At 36.3% G+C, this 26,968-nt stretch overlaps 1 protein-coding gene across 3 annotated transcripts; it reads right to left on the reverse strand.

Annotated features, from left to right (window-relative positions):
- Positions 1 to 21: 21 nt before the first annotated feature.
- scyl3 (SCY1-like, kinase-like 3) lies at positions 22 to 26,272 on the reverse strand. 3 transcript variants are annotated; one of them, XM_039734443.1, is made up of 14 exons: positions 25,961 to 26,272; positions 19,669 to 19,871; positions 12,820 to 13,005; positions 12,623 to 12,736; positions 12,399 to 12,455; positions 12,150 to 12,249; positions 11,097 to 11,208; positions 10,753 to 10,830; positions 7,177 to 7,316; positions 6,528 to 6,706; positions 5,672 to 5,843; positions 4,830 to 5,000; positions 2,839 to 3,560; positions 22 to 697 (listed from the first exon to the last, which is right to left on the reverse strand). In XM_039734443.1, the coding sequence occupies exons 2-14, from the start codon at positions 19,831 to 19,833 to the stop codon at positions 638 to 640; spliced, it is 2,256 nt and encodes a 751-aa protein (XP_039590377.1). In that variant the 5' UTR covers positions 19,834 to 19,871; positions 25,961 to 26,272; the 3' UTR covers positions 22 to 637. The 3 variants fall into 3 exon arrangements, with proteins under 3 accessions (XP_039590377.1, XP_039590374.1, XP_039590376.1); XM_039734440.1 differs by having other exon boundaries at positions 2,839 to 3,563; XM_039734442.1 differs by having other exon boundaries at positions 2,839 to 3,563; positions 26,174 to 26,257.
- Between the last annotated feature and the right edge of the window lie 696 nt (positions 26,273 to 26,968).

Raw genomic sequence — 26,968 nt, forward strand, 5'->3', positions numbered from 1 at the left:
GAAAAAAAACCATTTGTGCACATTTAGTAATTTTTATTCTTAGTGGCTCTCAAGACTAAATGTAGTGCAAAGATGACATTTACAATAAAATTCACATTTACATTTGAATCATTTATTCCATCATCAATTGGGTAAGCATAAATAATTTATATCAGTTTCAACCAAACTAAAATATACAATCTTGTATTCTTGGCAGTTCAAGAGAGAACTTTTCTTGGCCCTTATTTAGATTTAATGCAAAATATCTCTATGGCACCAAAAACAAAGTCACATTTTATCCAGCACCATTCAAACAATGCTAGACTGGGCAAAGGCCTCATAATAAGAATGCTTATATTTTATTAATATACTAATTATCTCAAAAGATGGCTGGTCAAAGCAGCAATAAAAAGTTACAAATTAAACTGGTATGGCTTTACACTGTACAGGATAGTCTGTAAAAGACTGGGCTCAGCATCATGGGGTTCATTTCCTGTGACATTATTATTGGTTAAAATCGAGTGGATATTAGTAAATTTACCACATGTACTTGGCTGTAATTCAACGACAGACTGGAAGGCCCAGTTAAGCCTAGCAAAAGTTATTTTCTAAACCAAAGAACCTAATTTTAGTGCAATACTCCACAATCCTCAGGTTTTCACCAGTTGTTCTCTTCTCCCCAGGTCACATCACCATCATCCCATCCAACAGCTTCTGTCTGTGAAAGTCAAAAAAAAAAAAAAAAGCCACTCTGCATCAAAAGGTTTTCAAAACTGTCGTTATCAGTTCTGTATTAAAATCAATGTTGTTGCATGCATGATAAATGCAAATCAACGTACAATTATTAAATATGACAATGTGATAGGTGTTTCATCAGAATTCATCCAGCCCTGTTCCAAGATGCTCTGACATTAGTATTGCTTAATATGACAAGTAAATTCCTATTATTTACCAAATAAAAATATTTATAATACAGTAATCCCTCCTCGATCGCGGGGGTTGCGTTCCAGACCCCGCGATAGGTGAAAATCCGCGAAGTAGAAACCATATGTTTGTATGGTTATTTTTGTATATTTTAAGCCCTTATAAACTCTCCCACACTGTTAACATTATTAGAGCCCTCTAGACATGAAATAACACCCTTTAGTCAAACGTTTAAACTGTGCTTCATTACAAGACAGAGATGGCAGTTCTTTCTCACAATTAAAAGAATGCAAACATATCTTATCTTCAAAGGAGCGCCGTGAAGAGCAGATAATGTCAGAAAGAGCGTTCGCTAAGAAAAGCAAACAATCAAAAAATCAATACCTGCTTTTAAGTATACAGAAGCACCGCGATAAAGCGGCATTTTGTAGAGGAGCGTCCTATCTTCTAGGCAAACAGCCACTGTGTAAACAGCCCCCTCTGCTCACACCCCCTCCGTCAGGCAGAGAGAATGAGAGACAGAGAGAAGCAAACAAAACAAGCGCCACGCGGGAAGCATATCTTATAGCATTGAGGAGTTTTAGTTAATATGTAATACATGCTCTGATTGGGTAGCTTCTAAGCCATCCGCCAATAGCGTCCCTTGTATGAAATCAACTGGGCAATCAAACTGAGGAAGCATGTAACCTAAATTAAAAGACCCATTGTCCGCAGAAAGCGGCGAATCAGCGAAAAATCCGTGATATATATTTAGATGTGTTTACATTTAAAATCCGCGATAGAGTGAAACCGCGAAAGTCAAAGCGCGATATAGCGAGGGATTACTGTACTACCAAAGACTGAAAATGTCTTCTATGACAATACCTATGATCCAGCCAGCTTCTAAACATACATCATGGAACCTGGGGGTGCGTGCGTTCATGTACTTCATACCAGGTCAGCTTGACTGCCATACCTTTATCTACTACGTATTTTTGAATTATACTGGTTAGACCGCTATGTTCATTAACATCCAACGTTGGGGGAAAAAAACACCTTTGGGTTACTAAATGTTAAACTGTATTTTGCTGATAATTTTTAAATATTTTAAAATTATACCTTCCTGATATTAATACTAATGGGGGGAAAAATGGTCACCTGTACACATCTGTAGCAGTACCACATGAAAAACAAGTCTACTTTATGTTGACACAGGGTGGTGGGCATCAATGAAGCCCTGCATAGTTTGATTTATCACAAGAGCCAAGGAATGTGACATGCTATATAACCTCTGTCAGGCAACTCTACTGAATATGCAGCCAACACAAGAGTTGGTGCAGCTCTGGGCGACCTGCTCTCCAGACACACCAACTTGCCCACTTTTGCCTCTGGGCCTCTTGGTAAAGTGGAACAAACCGCTGAAGGACACTGGGAGATAAACAACATCTTGGCCACTGAACTGAGGTCTGCTTTCATGAACAGGTCATGGCACATAGAATTATGAATCACAGCTACTGGAGATCATTTTCACAGATCAGAGTAAGCTTTCTAAAAAAAGTTACTAGCCACTCTTAAGTATAAATATCGATTTTAATAGAGGACTGGAAAATGGTCGGGCAACATCACTTGAACATATCTGTTCAGATTTGAAACTAGACTCAGATGAAATACCCAACCATGGAGCCTTATTGTGTTTAACTTTTCTAATACTGTACTCATAATGTAATTACCAAATCAGCAACACTTTCTTTTCATTACATTTAGAATTAACAAAAAACCTAAAAGCATTTGTTTATATTATAAAAATAAACTTAGTAATAAAATAAATATTAAATATTCAAACTGATGACACTTAATCCAAGAACCATACGATAAATAAATAAAACAAAAATTCATAGTTTTCACAATCCTGTTCGGTGTCAAGATATTTAATTGTAAAAATGAACTTTTACTCACTTCTATCAGATCAATAGCAGCATCAAACTTGGCTGGAAGTAGCAGCATATCAATTTGATTTCGCTCGGCTGTCTCACTTCCCACTGGTCTTGCCTCATAAGCATCTGTTCGATTAGGCTGTAAGATTAAAGGGGCCGAGGACAACTTAATATCTGGAACCATATCAGCAAACAAATCCATTTCAGGATCACTCTGATTCTTCCTTTTAACGTGTATTGTAAACTCCTCTCCTAAGCCAACATTTAGAACATTTTTTTCTACTTTACTTGTTTTTTCCAGAAGTTGTGAAGTCTGTTTAGCTTCAGGTGGCTGGATTTGGTACCAGTTATTATTGACATTTTCTTCACTGTTCACTTTACTGGCTTTTGATACATAACTCAATTTTAGAGCTTTTGACTGCAGTGATTTCTGCATTGTCGAAGTCACTTGTGAAGTTGCAGAGACTGTGGCTGAAGAATAAACAACACTCTTCTCATTACAAGCTTCAAAATCATCCCAAGGCTCTTCTTCAACTGCTTCATCCATTTGGTCTTGACCTGTAATATGATTTAAATTATTTTCTGCAGTCCTTATTTGAATTTCAGAAATTTTCTCAGCATCAGGATCTTCAGCATCACTCCAGTCTGGCCATTCCTCCACAGTTATTAAGTGTGTACTCTTTTCTTTTTTCTCGCAGTATCCATTAATTCCCAATTTTTTCTCGAGTTCTGCACTTCTCAATGCTGCTAAAATAAACATTAAAAAATTTCCTATTTAAAAATGTACTTGGAGCTACATATTAATTTCAAATGCACAATGACACATTATGGAATAACAGAAAATAAAGTCACACAAAATTAAACTGCAAACCACTATATTATTTTATAAATCTACTCTATATGCAGGTATATAAAATCCTAAGCCTAAAAGTGCAACAATTTTGTGCAATTTTATGTGACTTTTTATGTCACAGTTTTTGTCACGCTTTAAATCTGGCTTATTTTAAAACCTACATATATATGGTTGGTATCACAGACAAGACTTTGTGCCAAGAGATTTAACCACGCCCCAGGCTGGAAAGAAAAGAAAGAGTAGATGACAAAGACAGCTGCTGTACAGGCTATTTGTTTCCCATTGTATCACCGTTTAAGAGGGGGTTTCGGAGGAGCGACTGCATCTCCTTGGGGTGCGTTCAGCCCCCCTCTTTACAACACGAGCAGCAGAGACCCGAAATGGCTGGTGCGTAGTGCAGGCCCTGGGGTTTGGTGAGCGAGTGAGCAGGGGGTAACCCCCTAGTGTGTGTGTGTGTGTGTGTGTGTGTGTGTGTGTGTGTGTATATATATATATATATATATATATATATATATATAAACACACAATGACACTATGAAATACTGTATATACTGCAAAGGCAGCCCCTTGACTGAAAAAATAACTTTCATAAATTCAAGCATATAAACATTATAGTAAATTAAATGTTAAATAAATATGGTACATTTAATATTAAACAATAGGCCTCCACCCAGTCTAAACTATTTACTGCATTTCTTGTATGGCTAGCAGAACATTTCAGGGAGCACGTTCACTTGATTAAAATCAAAGACCTTACAAAGCCTTTTGTAGACCACTTCACATCCCTTCCATCACAGCCACAACTGATCTCCTAATTTGTGTTCTTTAAAGATACTTTTTAAAGACAAACAGAAGCAGCTAAGCTTTGGATCACATATTTCTTCAGGTCTTAATGACAAACTTAACTTTTTAATCTTTCCCTTCATCTTCCCTAATGGCAGCTTTCTCTCATCTGACAACCCCCCACACTTTGTTCCGTCCATTCCCCTTTATATGTTACCTGCTTTTTTCTTTTCATACAGTATGTACACCTGATGAAGACAATGCAGCCATGACACAGCCCTGCACCAACTACATTTTATAAATACTTTTTTTTACTATTTCAGATAGCTATATGACTTGTACAATGTACCTGTTTGAAAGTTATATTGTCTACAAACCTGATTCTGATAAAACTGGAAGTTTAACATCCTCCTTTGTTTCCATAGATTTAAAGATTCCAAGCTTCTGACTTTTTGCTTCAAATGGTTTTGGATATACCTTAACTGAGGTGATTTTTGATGGCTGAGTAACATGTGCTTTAAAGTTATTTCCTACATGAACTGGTGATCCTTTGCGGAGAGGAAAAAACAATCAAAAAAACATGTGAGCATCTGTTTCCAAACCAATATCATCAGTCAATGCCTAAAAATACAGTACTTTATGAACCCTACTATCCAATTCAGAGTCAAAGGAACCTTATAGCCTATTCTGGGACATACACCCTGACTGATTTACTGGAGGAAATACAATATAGAACAGTGTTAGTAATTTCAGGTTTCTATATGAGAACTAAAAGTATAAAATAGGGAAACAGTTTAAGATGAACAGGTTTACAACATGCTCCAGTTTGAGCACAAATAAAAAAAAGTCAAAATATAAAATGCCAGGGCAAAAAAGAAAATCACATTTTAAAAAATGACAATAGATATAAAACTATAAACATCTACTCCTTTCATTTGTTAGCTGCAAATCTTAGGAAAATCGTGGTGCCATTCTTCAGAGACCAAGCAGTGCATTATCCTATGTGGTACCAATATTTTGTATTAAAAACAATTTCCAGACACTACATAAAATTGTACAACATTCCAGTTACCCTTTATTTTCAATACACTTACTTCTAAATAGAAGCAGCAGCACAACAATCATTGATGCCAGACCTCTGGTAGTTCTTTGAAAATTATGCATAAGCAATGAAACAATGTGAGTTATGTTTTAATAATTATGGTGAACTTGTCATTACCTTCTGGTGTTACATCTGCCGACTTAGTAAAGTTTGGAGTTGTGCGTTTAAAGACTTTAGTTCTTTCACCGCCAACAACCACTTGTGCTCCAAGCAAAGGAACTAGTACCGCCAAGCTCTGGAGGGTCATAGCAACTAAAACATCGCTAGTGTCCCTCATTCCCAGCAGTACCTGACCCCAAAAAAACAAAAAAAAAAGAATCCTATTATTAAACTCTACCCAGTTAGTCAGGGTTATGTCAATAAACAATATAGCAGGTTTTTAAAATGCCAGTGCCGAGTTCTCATTGTCTTGCAAAAGGGAATCCTGTTTGGTGACAAGATATTTAATTGTAAAAATGAACTTTTACTCACTTCTGTCAGATCAATAGCAGCATCAAACTTGGCTGGAAGAAGGGCAGTTGTTTCCCTTCTCACCTGGAGAAAGCAATCCACTCAATTCACATTGCCCCTCCTGTATCTTTGGCTAAACTACTGGATGGATTCTTCCATCCAGCACCCTTGTATATGCTTTACTTGGAGGGCTGAGTAGTGTGATCCAACTGTACTTGGAACACAATCTCCAGTCCCCTTTCTTAAATCTGGGGATCACCACACCAATCTGCCTCTGTAAGGAAGCTTTATCCACATTCTATTCAACACTGAATAGACACATTAGCCATGCTATCCCAAAAAGTCCAGTATTTTCAACATCTCCGGTCTGATTTTATCCACCCCAGCATTCTTGCCACCATGGAGTGCAAAAGTCCATAGTCAAACTGAAGCTCCTTTTAATACTAAAGAGGTTTACTATTTATTCATTAAATCTAGCTTGAAATCAGGACATAAAAATGTCTAAAATACACAAAATTCATACCTGTGGTAAAATTTGGTGTTTCAGTTCATCCTGAGAAAACATCTGTGCGTAATCTTCAATGTGTAAAAGTAATACAATGCGAACATGTTCCTCATTCACTTTAAACAGCTTCAGGAGGTGTGGGATAATATATCTACGATAAAGAGCTGGTGACATCAGACCGTCCTGGGAGCTTGCATCTATTTAAAGCAATAAATTTTAAATATAAGTATTTATAAAATCTAACTTATAAAAGAATGTGGGTACGCAGAAGGATATTTTTAAAAATGCCACTAGCAAGTATTCAAAGGCAGATTTCTAATTACAAAGCAATAGGCAATCTTAAATTTAAAGCACATCAAGAACAGAAAATAGAACCTATTTGTGTTACTGTCTGCTTAAATTAAAAATGTTTTTAGCTATTTCTGTGATAACACTCTTACTGAAACTATATTTGTTTATAACACTGCTGGACCAAACCTTATATGATTTGTAAAAGGGCCGAAGCATGTTACACAATAGACAGTGATACACGACGCAAACAGTATTCCCAATGTCTTCAAGCAGTTTAAGAGTATTAACATAAATGTTTTTGAATCATTTAGATGCAAAACAAATATAAACTGAAGTTTTAACAAAAAAAGTTAATAAAAGTAAGAAACAGTATTACCTGTCTTAGGCTTAAGGAGATGTGGAAGAAAACTTTTGATTGCTATAGGTTCTGCAAATACAAGTGAATTCAATAATTTGGGAACAAGGCGTGTTGCTAATAAATCTTCTGGTACAGACTGAACTTTGTCTAAAAGAAATCTACAGGAAAAGATAGATACAGATTTTTTTAATTATTGCATTTTACATTTTCTTAATGACAGTTAAATGAAACCTAATAGCTATATAAAGAAGTTTAATTTGAATGATTACTTAAACCTAGATAAATGAGAATATGCATAAAATGTGTATTTTGTGATTCTCCTAATTAGTGGGAGTCTGTTTTGATTCAGTATTAAGTTATAAATACATATTGTACTTAAAGGTGAATATTACATTACTGTATTTTTCTCTCTTATACCAGATTTGTTTCCATTATTTATTAAACTGAAACAAAAATGAAAAAACTGAATTTTATCATTCTGTACACTAAATATGCTATATTTTTAATCAGAAGTGTCATAACTTGGTTAAGATTTGAAATTAGCTTGAAATGTAAAGTTTGTGTGTTACATCTCGATATATTACGTTAGAAAACTGGACAACAGAGGACTGGATATCACTGGCTTCAATCGCATTGTTTGACTAGAACTGTACAATATTAACTAAACATTATAAATCTTGATACTGAAGAAATAACACACCTCCTCCTTTACAATTCAACACGTTTCCATGTTAATTGAGGACTCTCTTCTTGAAATTAAAATGTACTTGATACAAAGATTTGACATAAATTGATTAATAAAAAAAATCTTTTTGCATTTGTTAGAGACAGACGTTGCTCTCACAAATATAAAAAAGAAGGGAGTATTCCTTCCACTAAAACATTTTTACTTCACTAATTTCGTCATTGCTTATTCTGAAAAAATTTAAACGGAATGGGTTAGGGAGTAATTCATGGTGCATTTAAACAGAAGGCAATTTCTTTATAGTACATCTGCCTTTATTATCTACCAAGAGTGAACCATTTGAACTGCTATTAGGAATGCCTTCTTCAAATTTACATCCATTCATTTTAAAGGATGCAATCGGTATTTTTTAAGTCCAAGTTTTCTCTGCAATATCAAGGAATATATTGATTTATGGTAAAAAGTATGGTAATTTATCCGTGATTATTGTCTGGTTATCTACACAACACAGACAGCAATTCACATCTGAGCTGTTAACAGCAGTTCCAGGAGAGGATTTTTTGAGGTGAAAAAATATGCCAGCGGAAACCATGCCCCTGGGGCTAAAAGGCTGTTGCCAACGGAGATGAGAAATGGGGTGATGGTATAAAGATGGTACTCTTTAAAAATGGCTGAATCACACAAAATTATTTTTTCACCTATTTTCATAACATTAAATTATATCCTATAAAAAGCAGACCATGTACAGTGGGGGAAATGAGTATTGAACATGTCAACATTTTTTCCAGCAAATATAATTTCCAGAGAGGCTATTCAAATGAAATTCTCACCAGACACTGGTATTAACTCTGGAAATCCACAAATATAATGAATTCACAACATTAAAGGCCATAAATAAAGGTATGTGTAATAATACATATTCAAAAAGACTTTGTATTGATAGCTTCAAGATTCTTCCTGTATGAAGAAACCAATTGCCTGCAGTGCTCAGATGTGATTTTAACCCATTCTCCAAAAGTGATCGTCTTTAAATCTTGAAGAATTTGGAGGGGCCCTCATGTGAACCCTGATCTTTAGTTCCTTCCACAAATGTTCAATTAGACTTCAGTTAGGCGATTGATTGGGCCATTCTAACAACTTTCTTTCTCAGAAACCAACTGACAGTTTCCTTTGCTGTATGTTTTGGATTGTCCTCTTGTCTTCATCATCCTGGTGGATGGCTGCAGATTAATTTCAAGAATCTCTCAGTACATGGTCCCACTCATTGTTCCTTCACATACATGTAGTCTGCCTGTACCATGAGATGAGAAACAGCTTAACACCATGATGCTTCCACCTTCAAACTTCACTGCTAGTACAGTGTTTTTCGGGTGATATGCAGTACCATTTGTCTTCCAAACGTGGTGTATAGCAAAGTTCAACTTTGGTCTTGTCTGACCAGACTACATTCTGTCAGTATTTCATAGACTTGTTGAAATGTTGTGTAGCAAACTTTAAAGAAGCTTCAACATGCCTTTTCTATAGTAATGGAGTCTGGCTGGGTAAACACTCATAGAAGCCATGCTGGTGAAGTGCAAGGTTTTCTCTGTAACAATTGCACCTGCTGCCCCCAAGTCTTTCTGGAGCACTTTCCGAATGGTCCTAGGCTCTTGGGTTACTCTTTTGACTATCCTTCATCATAAGTCTTGTGAGGAGCTCCTGTGCACAGCCAATTGATGGTGGAGTGCTCTTTCCACTTGCGGATAATGACCCAAATGGAGCTTACTGGAAGATTCAGAAGTGAAAGTCTTGGGAGTGCTCTTTGCTTTTACCTATCATGAGATGTTTCTTGTGCAAGACCGTGGTAGCAAAACACCTTTTTATTTCCCATCAATATGTACTAACCCAGCTGATATCAATTTCCACAGACAGCAGGTGGAATTTCTTTCTAACTACTTAAGAGATTTCAGTTGGCTCCTTGACTTTCTTTGTCTTGATATACTGCTCTTTCTTAGTATGTTCAATACTTTTCCTTGTATTATTCCACTTTATTACACACTAGCTATGTAAGCCCATGCTGAAAAAAGCCCAGTCTCCTAGAAACCATGGATTCTGGCACTTCAATCAATCAATTGCATCAGCTGCGCATTAGCGGCTAAGCAAGGTTCTCTTTCCTCAGCAGTTTCTTTTTGCCGACGTGCTCACCTCTGTTGTCTATCAGCTGCTAAGCGAGTTTCTCTCCCCTCAGAGGTTCGTTTTGCTAATGTGCTTGTGTCGCTCGCGTATTAGTGGCTAAGTGAGTTTCTCTTTTCTCAGCGGTTTCACTTTGGTGGCAGAGTCGATTTCTTTCAGCTTCATGCTGTAGCCTCACATTTCTGGACTGGACAGACAGACGCACACACTTCCACATGTAGATGTTTATATATAAGATACCTTTATTTATGGTCTTTAATGTTGTGAATTCTTTATATTTGGGGATTTCTTGAGTTAATACCAAACTCTGGTGAGAATTTCATGTGACAGCCTCATTGAAAATATATTTGTTCAATATATAAGGTAATAAAATATTAGCATAAAATCAGAGCACTATACAAGATATCTTAAAAAATTACTTTCAATGCTGCTGGTAACAGGGCTTTGCCAAGACATCTGACATGGAGCTTTAAGCAGAATACTTTTGTCTGCTTGCAGTTTTTCCTCTGAAATTATATTTTTAATAGATTTTTAACCTCCCTTATATCTGAATATGGTAATCAAGAATTACACAGTATTACACCATATACACCAAACAACTATGAGGGATACATTAAAACTATACTGTATATATCTGTATATATAGTCAGGTCTGCAAGATGGTATTTCAAAAGATGGCAAGATTCTTCTGCTTTTAAAATGAAGACTGTGATACAATTACTTAAAACTTGACTTACTTGAAAAATTCATTCTTCTCATCTTCTGTCTTTAACGTCAATGTTTTCAAAAAATTAACTATTTGTAGGAATTCTGTACTGTTTTCCAATAAAAACAAACAAGTTACACTAGTTAATGTATTTTTTATAAATAAAGTGAACAGAGGAATTAAAACAACAAATATTGGGTATTTACTAAACTAACTGATTAATATTTCTGAATTCAACTATTCAAAAACTCACTACGAATGTATCGTTATGTTAAGTATGTGCTTCTGCTTCAATTTTGTATATCATCCCAAAATATCCAGACCACTACCACGAAATAAACAAAGGAATTAACTCATAATAATTCTAAAGATTACCTGAAAAAACTGTGTGATACCAGTTTGGAAAGAGAGCAGCGAACCGATGGCTCAGAGTTCAGCAGGGTAGTTTTAACAGCATGCTGGAAACTTTCCAAAACATCCTTAGGCACTACAAAATTGATTACAATGACCATGTTTAGCAATTAGCTAAAGTGCAAAGGCTACAAAAAAAAAAATATATCTGCATTTTATATAATGACACAATTCTAAAAGCTTACAGATTGAATCCAATGGTGTTATTATTATGACACTATGTTTAACTTAAAATATTTTACTTTTTGATAAAATTAGAAATTGGCACTATTGAGAAAAGGGGAAGTTAAAAAGCCCTATACAGTATAAGTATATATATATATATACATATATACACACATATATATATATACACACATATATATATATATATATATAAATATACATATACACACATATATATATATACATACATACACATATATATATATATATATATACACATATATACATATATATACATATATACACATATATATATATACATATATATATATATATATATATATACACATATATATATATACATATATACATATATACATATATATATATATATATATATATATATATATATATATATATATATATATATATATATATATATATATATATATATATATATATATATATATATATATATACATATATATATATATATATATATATATATATATATATATATATATATATATATATATATATATATATATATATATATATATATATTCACTAATCATGTCAGTGGTAGAGAAACAGACCTGAATTTAATGGCTTGTTTCAAAATTCTATAGCGTAAAATATGAAAACTGTTCTGTTGTTAAAAAAACAAAGGTTCCTTGATTTTAAAGAATAATGGTAGCAATTTAAGTCACCAATTAATATGACATGAAAAGCAAAAATACTATAATAGTAACAATATTTTCTTAGTTATTTTTAAATATACTTCATCATTTAAGTTTTAACTTTTTTAGATATCTACTTTTATATTTTTCTTCCACATATAAAATCACTCACCATTTTCATACAGTGGGAAAAGTTTTTCTACTAAAATTCCAAAGGAATAGGCATCTCGTGCATGACCATGTTTGTCTGGCAAAATCTTGAAACAGTTATCCTAATTAAAAAGTAAATCAAAAGTGTTTTCAAATTATGCTCTATTATTTTAATGATCAAAACAAGATTCAGCAGCATTTACCAAAGTAAAAATTAGTTTTTAATGTGTAAAAGGAAATACATTTAGAAATTATTTAAAAAATAACCTACTTTTTCCTCTGGTGGAACAGCACTTTGGTCTCTTACTGTCTTTATGCTGTCTAAGAACTAATAAAAAATAAAGAGAAATAATTCAATAAAAAGTTAAAAAACACACAGGTCAATGCACTAATATACTATGTTTAGCCTTGTGATTATGACCTGCACTAATATACTATGTTTAGCCTTGTGATTATGAGTCATATATATTTATTATCAATGTTTTCATTCGTCACCTCAGGTGTTGCTTCAGAAAATTTGCAAACGGTCTCCATTCCGCCTAGTTTCCAATGCCCATCTTCACTCACAAAGATAGATGAGATGCAAATATTATTATGAGTTGATTTTCCCTAATCATAAAAATATACAATATATGTCAGCATTCTGTTTCTATAATTAAGTAGTTTTATGATATCCATAAAAAAAATCTTACTCGATCATGTAGGAAAACTAGAGCATTTAGTATATCGTACAGCCCAGCACAAATCTCTTCAGATGAGAGACTCTCCAAAACCAATTCCAAGGGTTGGACTTTCTCTGTCACCAGGTGGATCCCATCAACCACAACTGAACAGGACAGAAAACGCAGCAAACAGGGATGGCGTAGAGTTTTGAGATGCTATGGGGAAAAAAATAAGCATCAACAAGAACAAAAAAATGAATGCTTAAATCTTCACTCTTGTTCCATAATCATTGGAATTTGTTTTCTCCCCAAAAAATATACACAATATTTGCATTGTAAATAAAATGTATAAATTTTATGTTATTTTTCAAAAGCATAAAGACAGCTCCTGGGTTATAGTGGTCTGGACTTACGACAATTCCATATAAATGAACACATAACCCTAAAAAGTTTTTAAACTTTGACTTCATTATTTATTTATTTATTTTTTTTACTTTAGGTAAGGAAAGGTAAGGTAAGGCTTCCATCAGTCAAAGGCAACTTTGGAAAGTTGCCCTCAACTTTGCCTTGCTGATGTTGTTTTTGCTGTTGGTAGAGTTGTTTGTGACTGATGAAACTAATGTGGGAGTGGCAATCTCTGTTGCAGAGATCACACTTGTCGGTGATCTTAGCTCTGTCTGTGGAGCAGCGTTGCTTTTTGCATGCTCACTTGACCACCAATGCTTTCTGGAGTATTTCTTCTCTGGACATGTGATGCCTCTTCACTTTGAACAATCACCTGCAGGGTGTTCCCAAGACATACAGTGGTGTGAAAAACTATTTGCCCCCTTCCTGATTTCTTATTCTTTTGCATGTTTGTCACACAAAATGTTTCTGATCATCAAACACATTTAACCATTAGTCAAATAGAACACAAGTAAACACAAAATGCAGTTTTTAAATGATGGTTTTTATTATTTAGGAAGAAAAAATCCAAACCTACATGGCCCTGTGTGAAAAAGTAATTGCCCCCTTGTTAAAAAATAACCTAACTGTGGTGTATCACACCTGAGTTCAATTTCCGTAGCCATCCCCAGGCCTGATTACTGCCACACCTGTTTCAATCAAGAAATCACTTCAATAGGAGCTGCCTGACACAGAGAAGTAGACCAAAAGCACCTCAAAAGCTGGACATCATGCCAAGATCCAAAGAAATTCAGGAACAAATGAGAACAGAAGTAATTGAGATCTATCAGTCTGGTAAAGGTTATAAAGCCATTTCTAAAGCTTTGGGACTCCAGCGAACCACAGTGAGAGCCATTATTCACAAATGGCAAAAACATGGAACAGTGGTGAACCTTCCCAGGAGTGGCCGGCCGACCAAAATTACCCCAAGAGCGCAGAGACGACTCATCCGAGAGGTCACAAAAGACCCCAGGACAACGTCTAAAGAACTGCAGGCCTCACTTGCCTCAATTAAGGTCAGTGTTCACGACTCCACCATAAGAAAGAGACTGGGCAAAACGGCCTGCATGGCAGATTTCCAAGACGCAAACCACTGTTAAGCAAAAGAACATTAGGGCTCATCTCAATTTTGCTAAGAAACATCTCAATGATTGCCAAGACTTTTGGGAAAATACCTTGTGGACTGATGAGACAAAAGTTGAACTTTTTGGAAGGCAAATGTCCCGTTACATCTGGCATAAAGGAGCACTGCATTGCAGAAAAAGAACATCATACCAACAGTAAAATATGGTGGTGGTAGTGTGATGGTCTGGGGTTGTTTTGCTGCTTCAGGACCTGGAAGGCTTGCTGTGATAGATGGAACCATGAATTCTACTGTCTACCAAAAAATCCTGAAGGAGAATGTCCGGCCATCTGTTCGTCAACTCAAGCTGAAGCGATCTTGGGTGCTGCAACAGGACAATGACCCAAAACACACCAGCAAATCCACCTCTGAATGGCTGAAGAAAAACAAAATGAAGACTTTGGAGTGGCCTAGTCAAAGTCCTGACCTGAATCCAATTGAGATGCTATGGCATGACCTTAAAAAGTTGGTTCATGCTAGAAAACCCTCAAATAAAGCTGAATTACAATAATTCTGCAAAGATGAGTGGGCCAGAATTCCTCCAGAGTGCTGTAAAAGACTCATTGCAAGTTATCATAAACGCTTGATTGCAGTTATTGCTGCTAAGGGTGGCCCAACCAGTTATTAGGTTCAGGGGCAATTACTTTTCACACAGGGCCATGTAGGTTTGGATTTTTTTTTCTCCCTAAATAATAAAAACCATCATTTAAAAACTGCATTTTGTGTTTACTTGTGTTATTTTTGACTAATGGTTAAATGTGTTTGATGATCAGAAACATTTTGTGTGACAAACATGCAAAAGAATAAGAAATCAGGAAGGGGGCAAATAGTTTTTCACACCACTGTATACTTGCAAACAAAGAAAACTAGTTTTGATGCAGATAAACATGTACTAGGCATAACTAATGTTGATACACAGCATGGTACATTATGTACTTTGCCACAATTTCACATCATTTTTTGATGATGCTTTTTTAAAAAAAAAGTTGGGATGCTGTGTAAAATGTAAATAAAAACAGAATACAATGATTTGCAAATCTCATAAACCCATATTTTATTCACAATAGAACATGGAAAACATATCAAAATGTTTAAACTGAGAAAATATGCCATTTTAAGAAAAGAATTAGGTCATTTTGAATTTGATGGCAGCAATACATCTCAAAAAAGTTGGGACAGGGGCAAGTTTACCACTGGGTAACATCCCCTTTTCTTTTAGCAACAGTCTGTAAATGTCAGGGAACCCAGAAGACCAGCTGCTGGACTTTTGGGAGTGGAATGCTGTCACATTTTTCTTTGATATAGAATTCTACCTGCTCAACAGTCCTTAGTCTTCTTTGTTGTTTCATGATACGTCAAATGTTTTCAATTGGTGAGAGGTCTGGATTGCAGCCAGGCCAGCTCAGCACCCAGACTCCTCTACTACTAACCATGCTGTTGTAACGTATGCAGTATACTGCTTAGCGTTGTGTTTCTGAAATACACAAGGCCTTCCCTGAAAAAGACGTTGTCTGGATGGGAGCATATGTTACTCTTAAACCTGTATATACCTTTATCATTGATGTTCCCTTTCCAGTTGGGCATGCTGCCAGTTGTACAGGGAATAGTGCAACCCCATATCATCAGAGATGCAAGCTTTTGAACTGAGCAATGATAACAAGCTGGAAGGCCCCTCTCCTCTTTATTCCAGATGACGCAGCATCCATGATTTCCAAAAAGAATTCATATTTTGAATCGTCTGACCAAAGAACAGTTTTCCACTTTGCCTCAGTCCATTTTAAATGAGTTTTGGCCCAGAGAAGATAGAGCTGCTTTTCTGGATCATGTTCACATGTGGCTTCTTCTTTGCAAGACAAAGCTTTACCCTGCATTTGTGGATAGCATGGTGAACTGTGTTCACAGACAATGATTTCTGGAAGTGTTCCCGAGCCTATGCAGTGATTTCCATGACAGAATCATGCCTGTTTTAATGCAGTGCTGCCTGATGGCCCAAATATCACAGGCATCTAATATTGATTTTCAGCCTTGTTCCTTGCACAGAGAGAGATTTTTCCAGATCCTTTGAATCTTTTGATAATATTATGTACTGTAGATGATGAGATATTCAAAATCTTCACAATTTTACATTGAGGAACATTATTCTGAATTTTTTTCCAAAATTTGTAGACAAAGTTTTTTGCAGATTAATGAACCTCTGCTCATCTTCACTTCTGAGAGACTCTGCCTCTCTAAGACGCTCTTTTTATAATTTATAATCATTTACTGACCTGCTGCCTCTTTTAACCTAATTAGCTTCAAAATGTTCCTCCAGCTGTTTCTTTTTAGTACCACTTACTTTTCTCCAACTTTTTCTGAGACTCGTTTCTGCCATCAAATTCAAAATAAGCTATATTTTTTAATAAAACAATAAAATGTCTCAATTTCAACATTTGATATGTTTTCTATGATCTATTGGGAATACAATATGGCATTATGAGATTTGCAAATCATTGCATTGTTTTATTTACATTTTACACAGCTTTTTTGGAATTGGGGCTGTAGATTTGTTGCCATTATTGTCTGGAGTGTGGCAAAGGCAAAAAGTTATCTTAAAAAGAAATTGAGCCAATCTTATAAGCCACAAAACCATCCATCATGGAATTGAAAAATACTGCTAGCGATCATTTCACATTGAATATTCACACAATCATATTAATACGAGGGGCATGCAATTATAAACAGGAATTTTCATGTTCTGTTCTTATAAAGAGTGCAAGCTAGACCTGACTCATTGGACAAACACATGCATGTTTGAACTTGTTGTTAGTAGTGCTAGCTCCTCTTTCCCCCCTTCCTGTCAGTTATAATCAACATGTCGGAGCAGGAGGTACACAATAGTGTTGCAAAGCGAATTATTAAATATTTTACAAATGATGAAGTCATTCCATCTCCTGTTTATTAAAAGACTTAAAAATCATTTGGGGATGAGTGTCTCTCTCAGTCTAGAGCAGGGGTCCTCAATCACAGTCCTGGAGGGCCGTAGTGGCTACAGGTTTTTGCTCCAACCCATTTGCTTAATAAGAAGCACTTATTGCCCAAGTAACACTTCTGCTTCACTTTAGTTGTCTTGCTCTTTAAGATTTTGAACCCTTATTGCTTATTTTAGTCTTAAACAGCTGTATTCTTGGTTTAATTACTCCTAATTAGCAATAAGATGCTAATGACAAAAGAAACCAGCAGTTCTCCATTTAGCTTGTTACCATTTACACATGTGTTTATTTATCATGTACTATTGGGTTTAGTTAAATACTTGGAAGGGAAGTGAAGAAAAAAAAGTGAAGCACTGAGAATAACTTGTTGGCGTAAGACTTCATATCTTTTTGGATGATATCCTTTAGAAAGGAAAATAAAATCTAGGTTATGAGAATGACTTGACATGGCACAGAAAAAGCACTAGCAAGCCATGAAATTAAATTATTGCCAAGAATTGCTTTCTAATTAAGTAACCGGGGGGATAGAACAAAAACATGCAGCCACTGCGGCCCTCCAGGACTGTGATTGAGGACCCCTGGTCTGTATAATTGGTGCTCATTCAGAGAAGGACTATCATCTCATCGATCCACTTAAAGAATTTTTAAGAATGAAGAATTTCAAGTTGAATAAAGAGGTTATTGATGCTGTGCAAGAATGGGTTAACATGCAGTCAAAAGACTTCTATTATTCTGGGATTAAGAAGCTTCCTGAGAACTGGAACAAGTGTATTGCAGTGGCAGGAGACTAGATAAAAAAACATTGTGTAAATTGTTTCATTGTATTTAATAAATAAAGTGTAGCTCATAAATTCCTGTTTATATCTGAACCCCAATCGTATATTCAAGGCTACAATTCAGGATAAATATATAAGCACAGTTGTTAGTTACCTAGATGCAAGATTTCCTGATATGCCAATATTATCCTATTTTCAAGACTTATCTGTGCTGGACGTCATGATCAAAGTTAGGCTGCTAACATTAATTTTCATTATGTTTCTAAAAATGGCAGTCCTGCTGCTTTATATGTGTGACTGTACTAAACAAGAATGGAATGCTGCATCAAAAATAATTAAAGGACTGTCATACAAAAATCTCCATCCAAAACAAACATTGCTAAAATTAGCCAAAACATCTGAGCTGAAAGTGTCTTCTCCAAAATTAACTGCTATTGGACTATTCATACCTGTGAACACAGCTAAATGTGAAAGGAGACTTTCTACTCTAAAATGAATAAAAATCTGTTTAAGGAATTACACGAGTCAGAACATGCTAAATAATCTAATGCTGATTGTTTTGGAGGGACCAGATTCATGTGATTTTGAAATATACCTTTTAGAAGACTTACTATAGATCATTTTAGGCTTCGTAATCACTATGAGTATTGTAAGATTTTTATTAATTGATGACTAAAAAAGTACTGTACAGTCTCACTCTTTTTTATTTTTAACCTCCCATATTCTCCTTCATCCACACCCAGCTAAAAAATATTATCTTTGGTTCAGTTGAATTTAAAAAATAATAATAACAACAACAACAATAATAATTGATTACATTGAAACAGCACTTTTCTCACTACTCAAAATACTACCATTCAGGGAGGACCCAGGACACAAACACAGGACCTCTTTACTGTGAGGCAGTAGTGCTACCATTGTTCCACCTGTGAATCTGTGTTCTATGAAATTAAGTTACTGTACTATTGCTTCACTGTAGTTTTACTAATATGTTTTGATTTTTTTTTCAGTAAAAGTAAGTAATGAAGCACTATGCTTTTTGCCAATTTCCGATTGACATTTTTAGTGCAAGTTCTGAATTATTTACAAAATGGGATTACAGAGCCTGAAGAAACGTTACTTATTTGTGTACTGAGACTTGCCTGGAAATTCAGTTTTAATTCTATGACACCTTTTATACTCTTATCTAGTTACATACTTTGCTATTTTCAATATCTGGTGTTCTGCCAAGTTGAAAAGCTAACCCCTTCTCACCTAAATAAGTGCTTATCTATATGATTTTTATCTTAGAATGAACTGTAGAGAACCACAAATGTCTCCTATTAACTATTGGTATTGTGAGGATAAAATTGCTTTAATAAACTGCTTTTATTGCTTGCTTGCCTAAGCCAAATATTGTGATCACTGTACAACCAATATTCAAAGTAAGGAGAACCCAATTAACCTAATTAAAGCTAACAAAATATTAAAAGAACATTTGGTCAGATAATAGTTAATCCTAAAAGGATGAGCAAGGCATATTTTCATTTCTGTTTTGGTCTGACAGTTTTTAAGCTATACTACTAACTTTGGCAGCTTGGTTGACTTTATCTTCATTTTCATGCTTGTATACAAAAACAGAAGCAGGCCTCCCATCTTCTAAAACAGCAGAGTAGATTGTTAATCCAGAAGGCAGAGTTAACAATGGTTCTTCTAATGTGCATTTCTTCAGTGCACTACTCTCTGCACCCATACTAACATTTGAATGCACAGTGTTTTTATTCCAGAAACCTACAAGAATTAAAAGAAATAAAACATACTAGGTGAGCAAAATATCAATTCTCTATTTTGTCAATAAGACTGATAATGTAAAATCAACAGATGATATTGCAATATTGTACATATTAGGAACTTCCATACTATTTAAATATGTGACATATATGTCTTTTCATAACATGTTATTTGTTGCACTGATAGGCACTCCATAGTATTCAGACATCTATCGAAATCCAATCTTATTTTCATAATACATTAATATAGCTCACCAGGAGGCTTTGACACATACTTCAAACAAAATACATAATTTCAATTTTTTCCTAATTTTATTCATGACTTGTTGTCAACAATGGTAATAAATAAGCGTACTACAAATTGTGTCTAAATCTGTCTTGAGATGGGCTAAGAAGAAACCTTTATTTAAAACTCATGATGTCTTCTATGTTGAATGCTGGTGTCAGGCCGACAACGATGTCACCTGTTGAAGTCAATGATACAGATTTTTTTTTTTTTAATTTAACCTAATAAAAGTCTACAAATCACTTTGAAAACTATGCAGGAGCATTAACAAGTGACTTCACAAAATAACAGTTGCAAACTAGAATAATGGTATGGAAATGAACTGAGGCATAAAATCAAAAGCCTGAACAAATAAAGGAACAGAAAGACTTCTCTACGGTAAAGTCTTTTTCTTTGCTGCAACTAACTGGAACGGGAGAAAGTCACAAATATACACACACAGCACTCGAGCACTAATTTAGTTTCCCACTGTATGAAGTCTGCATGTGATCCTCATATTCACCATTGGTTTATGTTATGTATTCCGGTTTCTTATTATATGCTCAGTGGCACTGAATTGAATATGTTATAAAAGAGATTGGCAATGTGCACGGACATCCTTCTACCCAAAGCCAGAGCTGTCTATTATCCCTTTTTAGTCTGTGGCTGAGGAAGGAAGAAAAGCCAGCCAAACTAAAATTCAGAGCAGCCAATTAATTTAAAAAATAAACCATGCACCATGGCCTTCTAAAAGAACGTTGAGAAATATTGAAATTTTGACATGTTTATATAAAGTAGAAGCTAAATATATTTCTCCAGTCTCTACAAAAAAAAATAATTACATTTATATAGCTCTTTTCTCACTACTTAAAGCGTTACCACAGGGAGGGCCCAGGACACAAACCCCTAATCTCCTTACTGCGAAGTAGTAGCGCTACCACTGCGCCCATGTTTGCATGACACAATACATTCAGCACGCTTCACACAAGTGTGAAGGATGTTTTTTACTTTGCATTTGTATCACATATTTATGCCTGTCACCTCTTAATACTGCCCCCTTCGCTTTTATGCATTCCACTTCTTTCAAAAAGCTGGTTACATTTTACGATCATTACAAGCATCTCTAAATATTTTTTATTTTTAGAAATAGTATACAGAGAGATCAAGTCCAAATATAAACAAATCAAATCATCCTTTTTTGAAAATACTATGTCCATATGTTAATTACAATAATACTGGACAGAGAGATACCAAAAGCATATTGTATCATGAACCCAATATCAAGATACATTTTGTATTATGAGGTTTAAATGCCACAGATTAACTATGTATATCTCTCTATTATAAAAAAAAACTTGGGAAATCTTAGGAGGGAGACGAGACCTTCTCGGAAGACAATTTGACGTCCCACGAGAGACACTTTAACGTCACGCGAGACAAGGCAGTGAGACAAAAGGACAGCTGCTGTACAGGATTTTAAATGATCGACACACAGCATGACAAGCAGAACATGCACCTCAGCAGTAGCAGCACAAAGCCAGCAGCTAATCTGTCCTCCGCATCTCCTTAGTAAGCCTTCAGCTCCCCACTTCACAATGCGAGCGGGAGAGACACGAAGTGGCAGGAGCGTAGCACGCCTTGGTGGGGGGGTGGAAGAGACGTGATCATCTCGGAGAGACACAAAGACTGAGCTCCCCCTTCACAACGTGAGCAGCAGAGACGCAAAGTGGCAAAAGGACAGCTGCTGTACAGGCTTTTAATCGATCGTGCAGCGCGACAAGCAGAGCACACAGCTCGCTAGCAACAGCAGCAAGACAGCAGCTGATCTGACCGCATCTCCTTAGCGTGCGTCCACACACACACACACACACACATATACACATACATACATATTATATATATATATATATATATATATATATATATATATATATATATATATATATATATATATATATATATACTGCTCAAAAGAATTAAAGGAACACTTTTTAAGAGTATAGCATAAAGTCAATGAAACTTATGGGTTATTAATCTGGTCAGTTAAGTAGCAGAGGGGGTTGTTAATCAGTTTCAGCTGCTGTGGTGTTAATGAAATTAACAACAGATGCACTAGAGAGGCAACAATGAGATGACCCCCAAAACAGGAATGGTTTAACAGGTGGAGGCCACTGACATTTTCCCTCCTCATCTTTTCTGACTGTTTCTTCACTAGTTTTGCATTTGGCTACAGTCAGTGTCACTACTGGTAGCATGAGGCGATACCTGGACCCTACAGAGGTTGCACAGGTAGTCCAACTTCTCCAGGATGGCACATCAATACGTGTCATTGCCAGAAGGTTTGCTGTGTCTCCCTGCACAGTCTCAAGGGCATGGAGGAGATTCTAGGAGACAAGCAGTTACTCTAGGAGAGCTGGAGAGGGCCATAGAAGGTCCATAACCCATCAGCAGGACCAGTATCTGCTCCTTTGGGCAAGGAGGAACAGGATGAGCACTGCCAGAGCCCTACAAAATGACCTCCAGCAGGCCACTGGTGTGAATGTCTCTGACCAAACAACCAGAAAGACTTCATGAGGGTGACCCAAGGGCCCCATGTTCTCTAATGGGCCCTGAGCTCACTGCCCAGCAGCATGCAGCTCGTTTGGCATTCGCCATAGAATACCAGAATTGACAGATGCACCACTGGTGCCCTGTGCTTTTTACAGATGAGAGCAGGTTCACCCTGAGCACGTGACAGAAGTAAAAGGGTCTGGAGAAGCCATGGAGAACATTATGCTGCCTGTAACATCATTCAGCATGAGCAGTTTGGTGGTGGGTTAATGACTGTCTGGGGAGGCATATCCATGGAGGGTCACACAGACCGCTACAGGCTTGACAAAGGCACCTTGGCTGCCATTATGTATCAGGATGAAATCCTTGGACCCATTGTCAGACCCTATGCTGGTACAGTGGCTCCTGGTGCATGACAATTCCTGGCCTCATGTGGTGAGAGTTTGCAGGCAGTTCCTGGAGGATGAAGGAATTGATACCATTGACTGGCCACCACACTTTCCTGACCTAAATCCAATAGAACACCTCTGGGACATTATGTTTTGGTCCATCCAATGCCACCAGGTTACACCTCAGACTGTCCAAGAGCTCAGTGATGCCCTGGTCCAGATCTGGGAGGAGATCCCCCACAACACCATCTGTCATCTCATTAGAAGCATGCACCGATGTTGTCAGGCATGTATACAAGAACACGTGGGCCATACAAAGTGCTGCGTACAATTTTGAGTTGCTGCAATTAAATTTTGGCAAAATGGACTAGCCTGCCACATAATTTTTCACTCTGATTTTTGGGCGTCTTTGAATTCAGGGCTCTGTAGGTTGATCATTTTCATTTCCATCAAACGATGTGGCATCCTTTCGTTCCTAACACATTACCCAGTCTATATCAGTATAGATATCCAGGAGGATTTCTTTTTCCCATTGAGATCTGATGTGTTTTCAAAGTGTTCCTTTAATTTTTTTGGGCAGTTTATATATATCTCATAGCTAAGCTTGCCAAGGTGAAGATTTAAGACACCTATTTGTAAACTCTGTTTTAGAATGAAGTAGCATAAAAAAATCGGCAGATTTCATCACTTTCACTGATATAGACATTTAGTGTAAAACTTGCCTCAATTTTTACATGCCACAATTGGAGGAACTGCTGTTTAAGTCACTGCATTTACAGTATCTATTCATTGTTTAATCCATAGTACCAATTATAAAGACATGAGGAGCGACAGAATATCCCGACATCAGGTTTGAGGAAGTAATCAAAGTGAATATGAGAACAATCCACCACATGTCCTGTGCTCTTATGTACATGTTCACTCAAAAAAGATCAATTCAGAGTTTCCAACCTAAACATCAATGTTGTTAGTTCATGGAAAAAAAACAAAGTACTATACAATCTTATGTCTCAGAATAAAAACGCTCAATTTTACCAATGTGTTGGACAAGTGCAACTGTGCATGTTTTCCCCAATGTGTGCACTCTAAAAATGTAACCAGCACAGTCACGATCTACAATAAAAAATAAGTGAAACAGGCCATAAAAATCCAGACTGGTGCATCTCAACTTAAAGGATCAGTTTCAGAGGTGCTCTGGGGAAGCTTTCTTTACATAATATAGTTTAACAATCACTGAACATGTATTAACTATGTGAAAGTGTGGAGAGTTGAGGGGTGTTTTTTCTCTACAAGTCTAATTATAACAGGGGACTAAATTACAGGCAAAAGTACCACTGTGGATTACAAATTGAAAGGAGTGCGCCAAACTAATGTAAAATGTCTTTTTGTATTTGCTTATGTTTCTGTCTGGGTATTCTGGCTTCCACTTACAATCACAAAACATGCACTCAACTGAGAACTCTAAATTTCATTATGGTGACCACGGCTATGTTTGCATACACTTCAACATATTGGCTTCCCAATTAAAACTGACTTGCACTCCACTGCAATAGTTCCAGTTATTCACCGTCAAAATAGGCAGATTATGTGAAAAGACAAAATTATACTACCTTTTCCATTCAAAAACAAAATTATGGCAAAACATTATTTAACAAATGCTACTAGAAAACATACTGCTAGAGGACAGCAACCAAAAGCACAATGCAAGCCTTTTATCTAATCTGTATTTGCATAATCATTGTAGGATCTTTTTGTCTTGGAGGAACTCGGGCACACAAGCACACTGGGGATGTAGACTGCGTGAAAAATAGAATTATGAAGATGAGTCAAATTGTAGATATTTAATAACTATTATGTCCTGTCATCAAGTCATTCAAAATATCATTATAACTAGAAAGAAGGGGATCATGCGTGTTTATTTTGCTTTACTGGTCCAGTAGTTTGGTTTTACCAATTCTGAACCACTGCAGTATAATTCATGACACAAACATTTTTTTTTTAAATGGCCATTTTATCTTTTTGCAATTCAATTCAGAAAGACCCAATGATGTGTGTTTTACATCACAACAGAGGCATACCAAGATTTTGCTTCCTTATCTCTTTTCAGGTATTTCTGAAATTAATTACTTTATGATGAATACACATGATGTGGGCAAATAAGAGAAAAATAACTATTTGTACCAGTAATTTCTGATTTTACAATCTGTAATCACAATAAACATATCTGAAAATTTGATTTGAAAAGTCAAATACTCTAAGGCATTTATGAATTTGTGAATCATGGTCAGCCACATAAACTTTAATGCTTCCAGAAATACCATGAATCTAACTGTCTGTTGTCCGAGTTCACCTTGCACCACTGTACTGTATATACAAAAACTGATTCAATTAGTGGCCGATACTGCGATAACAAACGATGCTACATAGTTTGATAATGAATTGATTCGTCCACCTTCTGAACGTGTGATTTTTTTAATCATTTTACCATTCACTTCAAACTGCGTACATAATGAAATAACACACCAACTTAAAGTATATGTAAACGCAGCAAATGACAGATGGGTCTGCGCGTTTTCGCCACAGCCTCACGACTTCTAAAGATTCAATGAGTTTGGACCATTTCAGCTTGCTTCATTAAAACCGATATGACCTCCTGTGGCCATCGCTGTCAACTAATGCAGGAATGGGCAACTGAAATGGCCCAGGTACCAAGGAAGAATTCACCAGGACTGTCTGGTGTACTGTTAGTTGGGCAAGTCAGTCCAATTTAACGTGTTCTCGAAAATAAACTGACATTACTAACGCTCTGAAGATATACTGGCCATTCCACGTTTATGAAAAACATGTTCAACTTAAATAAATAGGATACGTGTCTATTTACAATACCTCAGAGGAACTGCTCTGATGTTGACTTCCCCGATAGGAGGTGGACGTCACGACGCCGGGCTGCTTAGGTCGGCCTCCAGTCTGGCGGGTCAGTGCGTTTCTTGCGTTTCCATCTTCCACGATCAAAATTATCTTAGTTTTAAAATAACGCACGTTTGCCGCACACACGACACACGTTACACACTTTTTCTTCTTTCAGCTGTAACTATTTACCTTCTAACTCACTGGCATATCACTTCCCGTGTAACGAAGCGCTGCTTCCTGAGAGCTGCAGCGCAAGGACGCGCGACCTGTGTCACGTGACAGCAGACTTGCTCGTGCATGAGTTTCCGGCTCTTGGGACTTCAGTTTAAAGAAGTGACGCAGGTGTTTACGAGCTGTAGTGGTACCAAGAGTCTGACTCGGGTACATTGAGTTAATCCATCCCTTTGCGGAAACCGAACAAGAGTGCGGTGGGGTGGTGGTTGGTCAAACGTGGACCCAAGACAACAACATCACAAGACATGTGCACGCACACGTTCGTTCTCTTATGGGAAGGAAGAACTGGCAAAAAATGACATGCAACTCTGGGAGGCCGAATGTACAATGTACTGCACGCGGATTGTGATCTCGAATTCTGTCTTTTAGGACTGCTAAGCAATAGATAGATAAGACAGCGCTCTGGATAGTTTGTTTTATATATATCTCTATTATAAAAAAAATACTGGAGAGAAACAGTAGGGATAGGAGACGTGAGTTTCACGTTAAGATCACGGAAGATACTTAAAAGACCCGCGAGACGAAAGAGAATGGCCACGGAGCGTCTCAGAGATTGACCCTGGACCGTCTCGTGATGACGTAGAACATGGCATTCTTGCAAGACACGCCCTACTTACAATCAATATCAAATAAGACCACGAGCTGCAAAACACTCAGTCGTGTAAACTAAGGCTTTGTGCACACACAGATCCAGGGTCTCAGCGCATATAAAGCGTATAAGGACAATATGTTATAAATTAAATGTCGACG

The sequence above is a fragment of the Polypterus senegalus genome, chromosome 14 (genome assembly GCF_016835505.1).
Source record: "Polypterus senegalus isolate Bchr_013 chromosome 14, ASM1683550v1, whole genome shotgun sequence".
Classification (NCBI taxonomy): domain Eukaryota; kingdom Metazoa; phylum Chordata; class Cladistia; order Polypteriformes; family Polypteridae; genus Polypterus; species Polypterus senegalus.

Coding starts and splice junctions, on each gene's coding strand:
- scyl3 (XM_039734440.1), bottom strand. CDS start 19,833: ATGGGTGCAGAGAGTAGTGCACTGAAGAAATGCACATTAGAAGAACCA. Junction 13,006..19,668: donor AAGTCAACCAAGCTGCCAAA/GTTAGTAGTATA, acceptor TTTTCCCCATAG/CATCTCAAAACTCTACGCCA. Junction 12,250..12,398: donor CTGTTCCACCAGAGGAAAAA/GTAGGTTATTTT, acceptor CTTTTTAATTAG/GATAACTGTTTCAAGATTTT.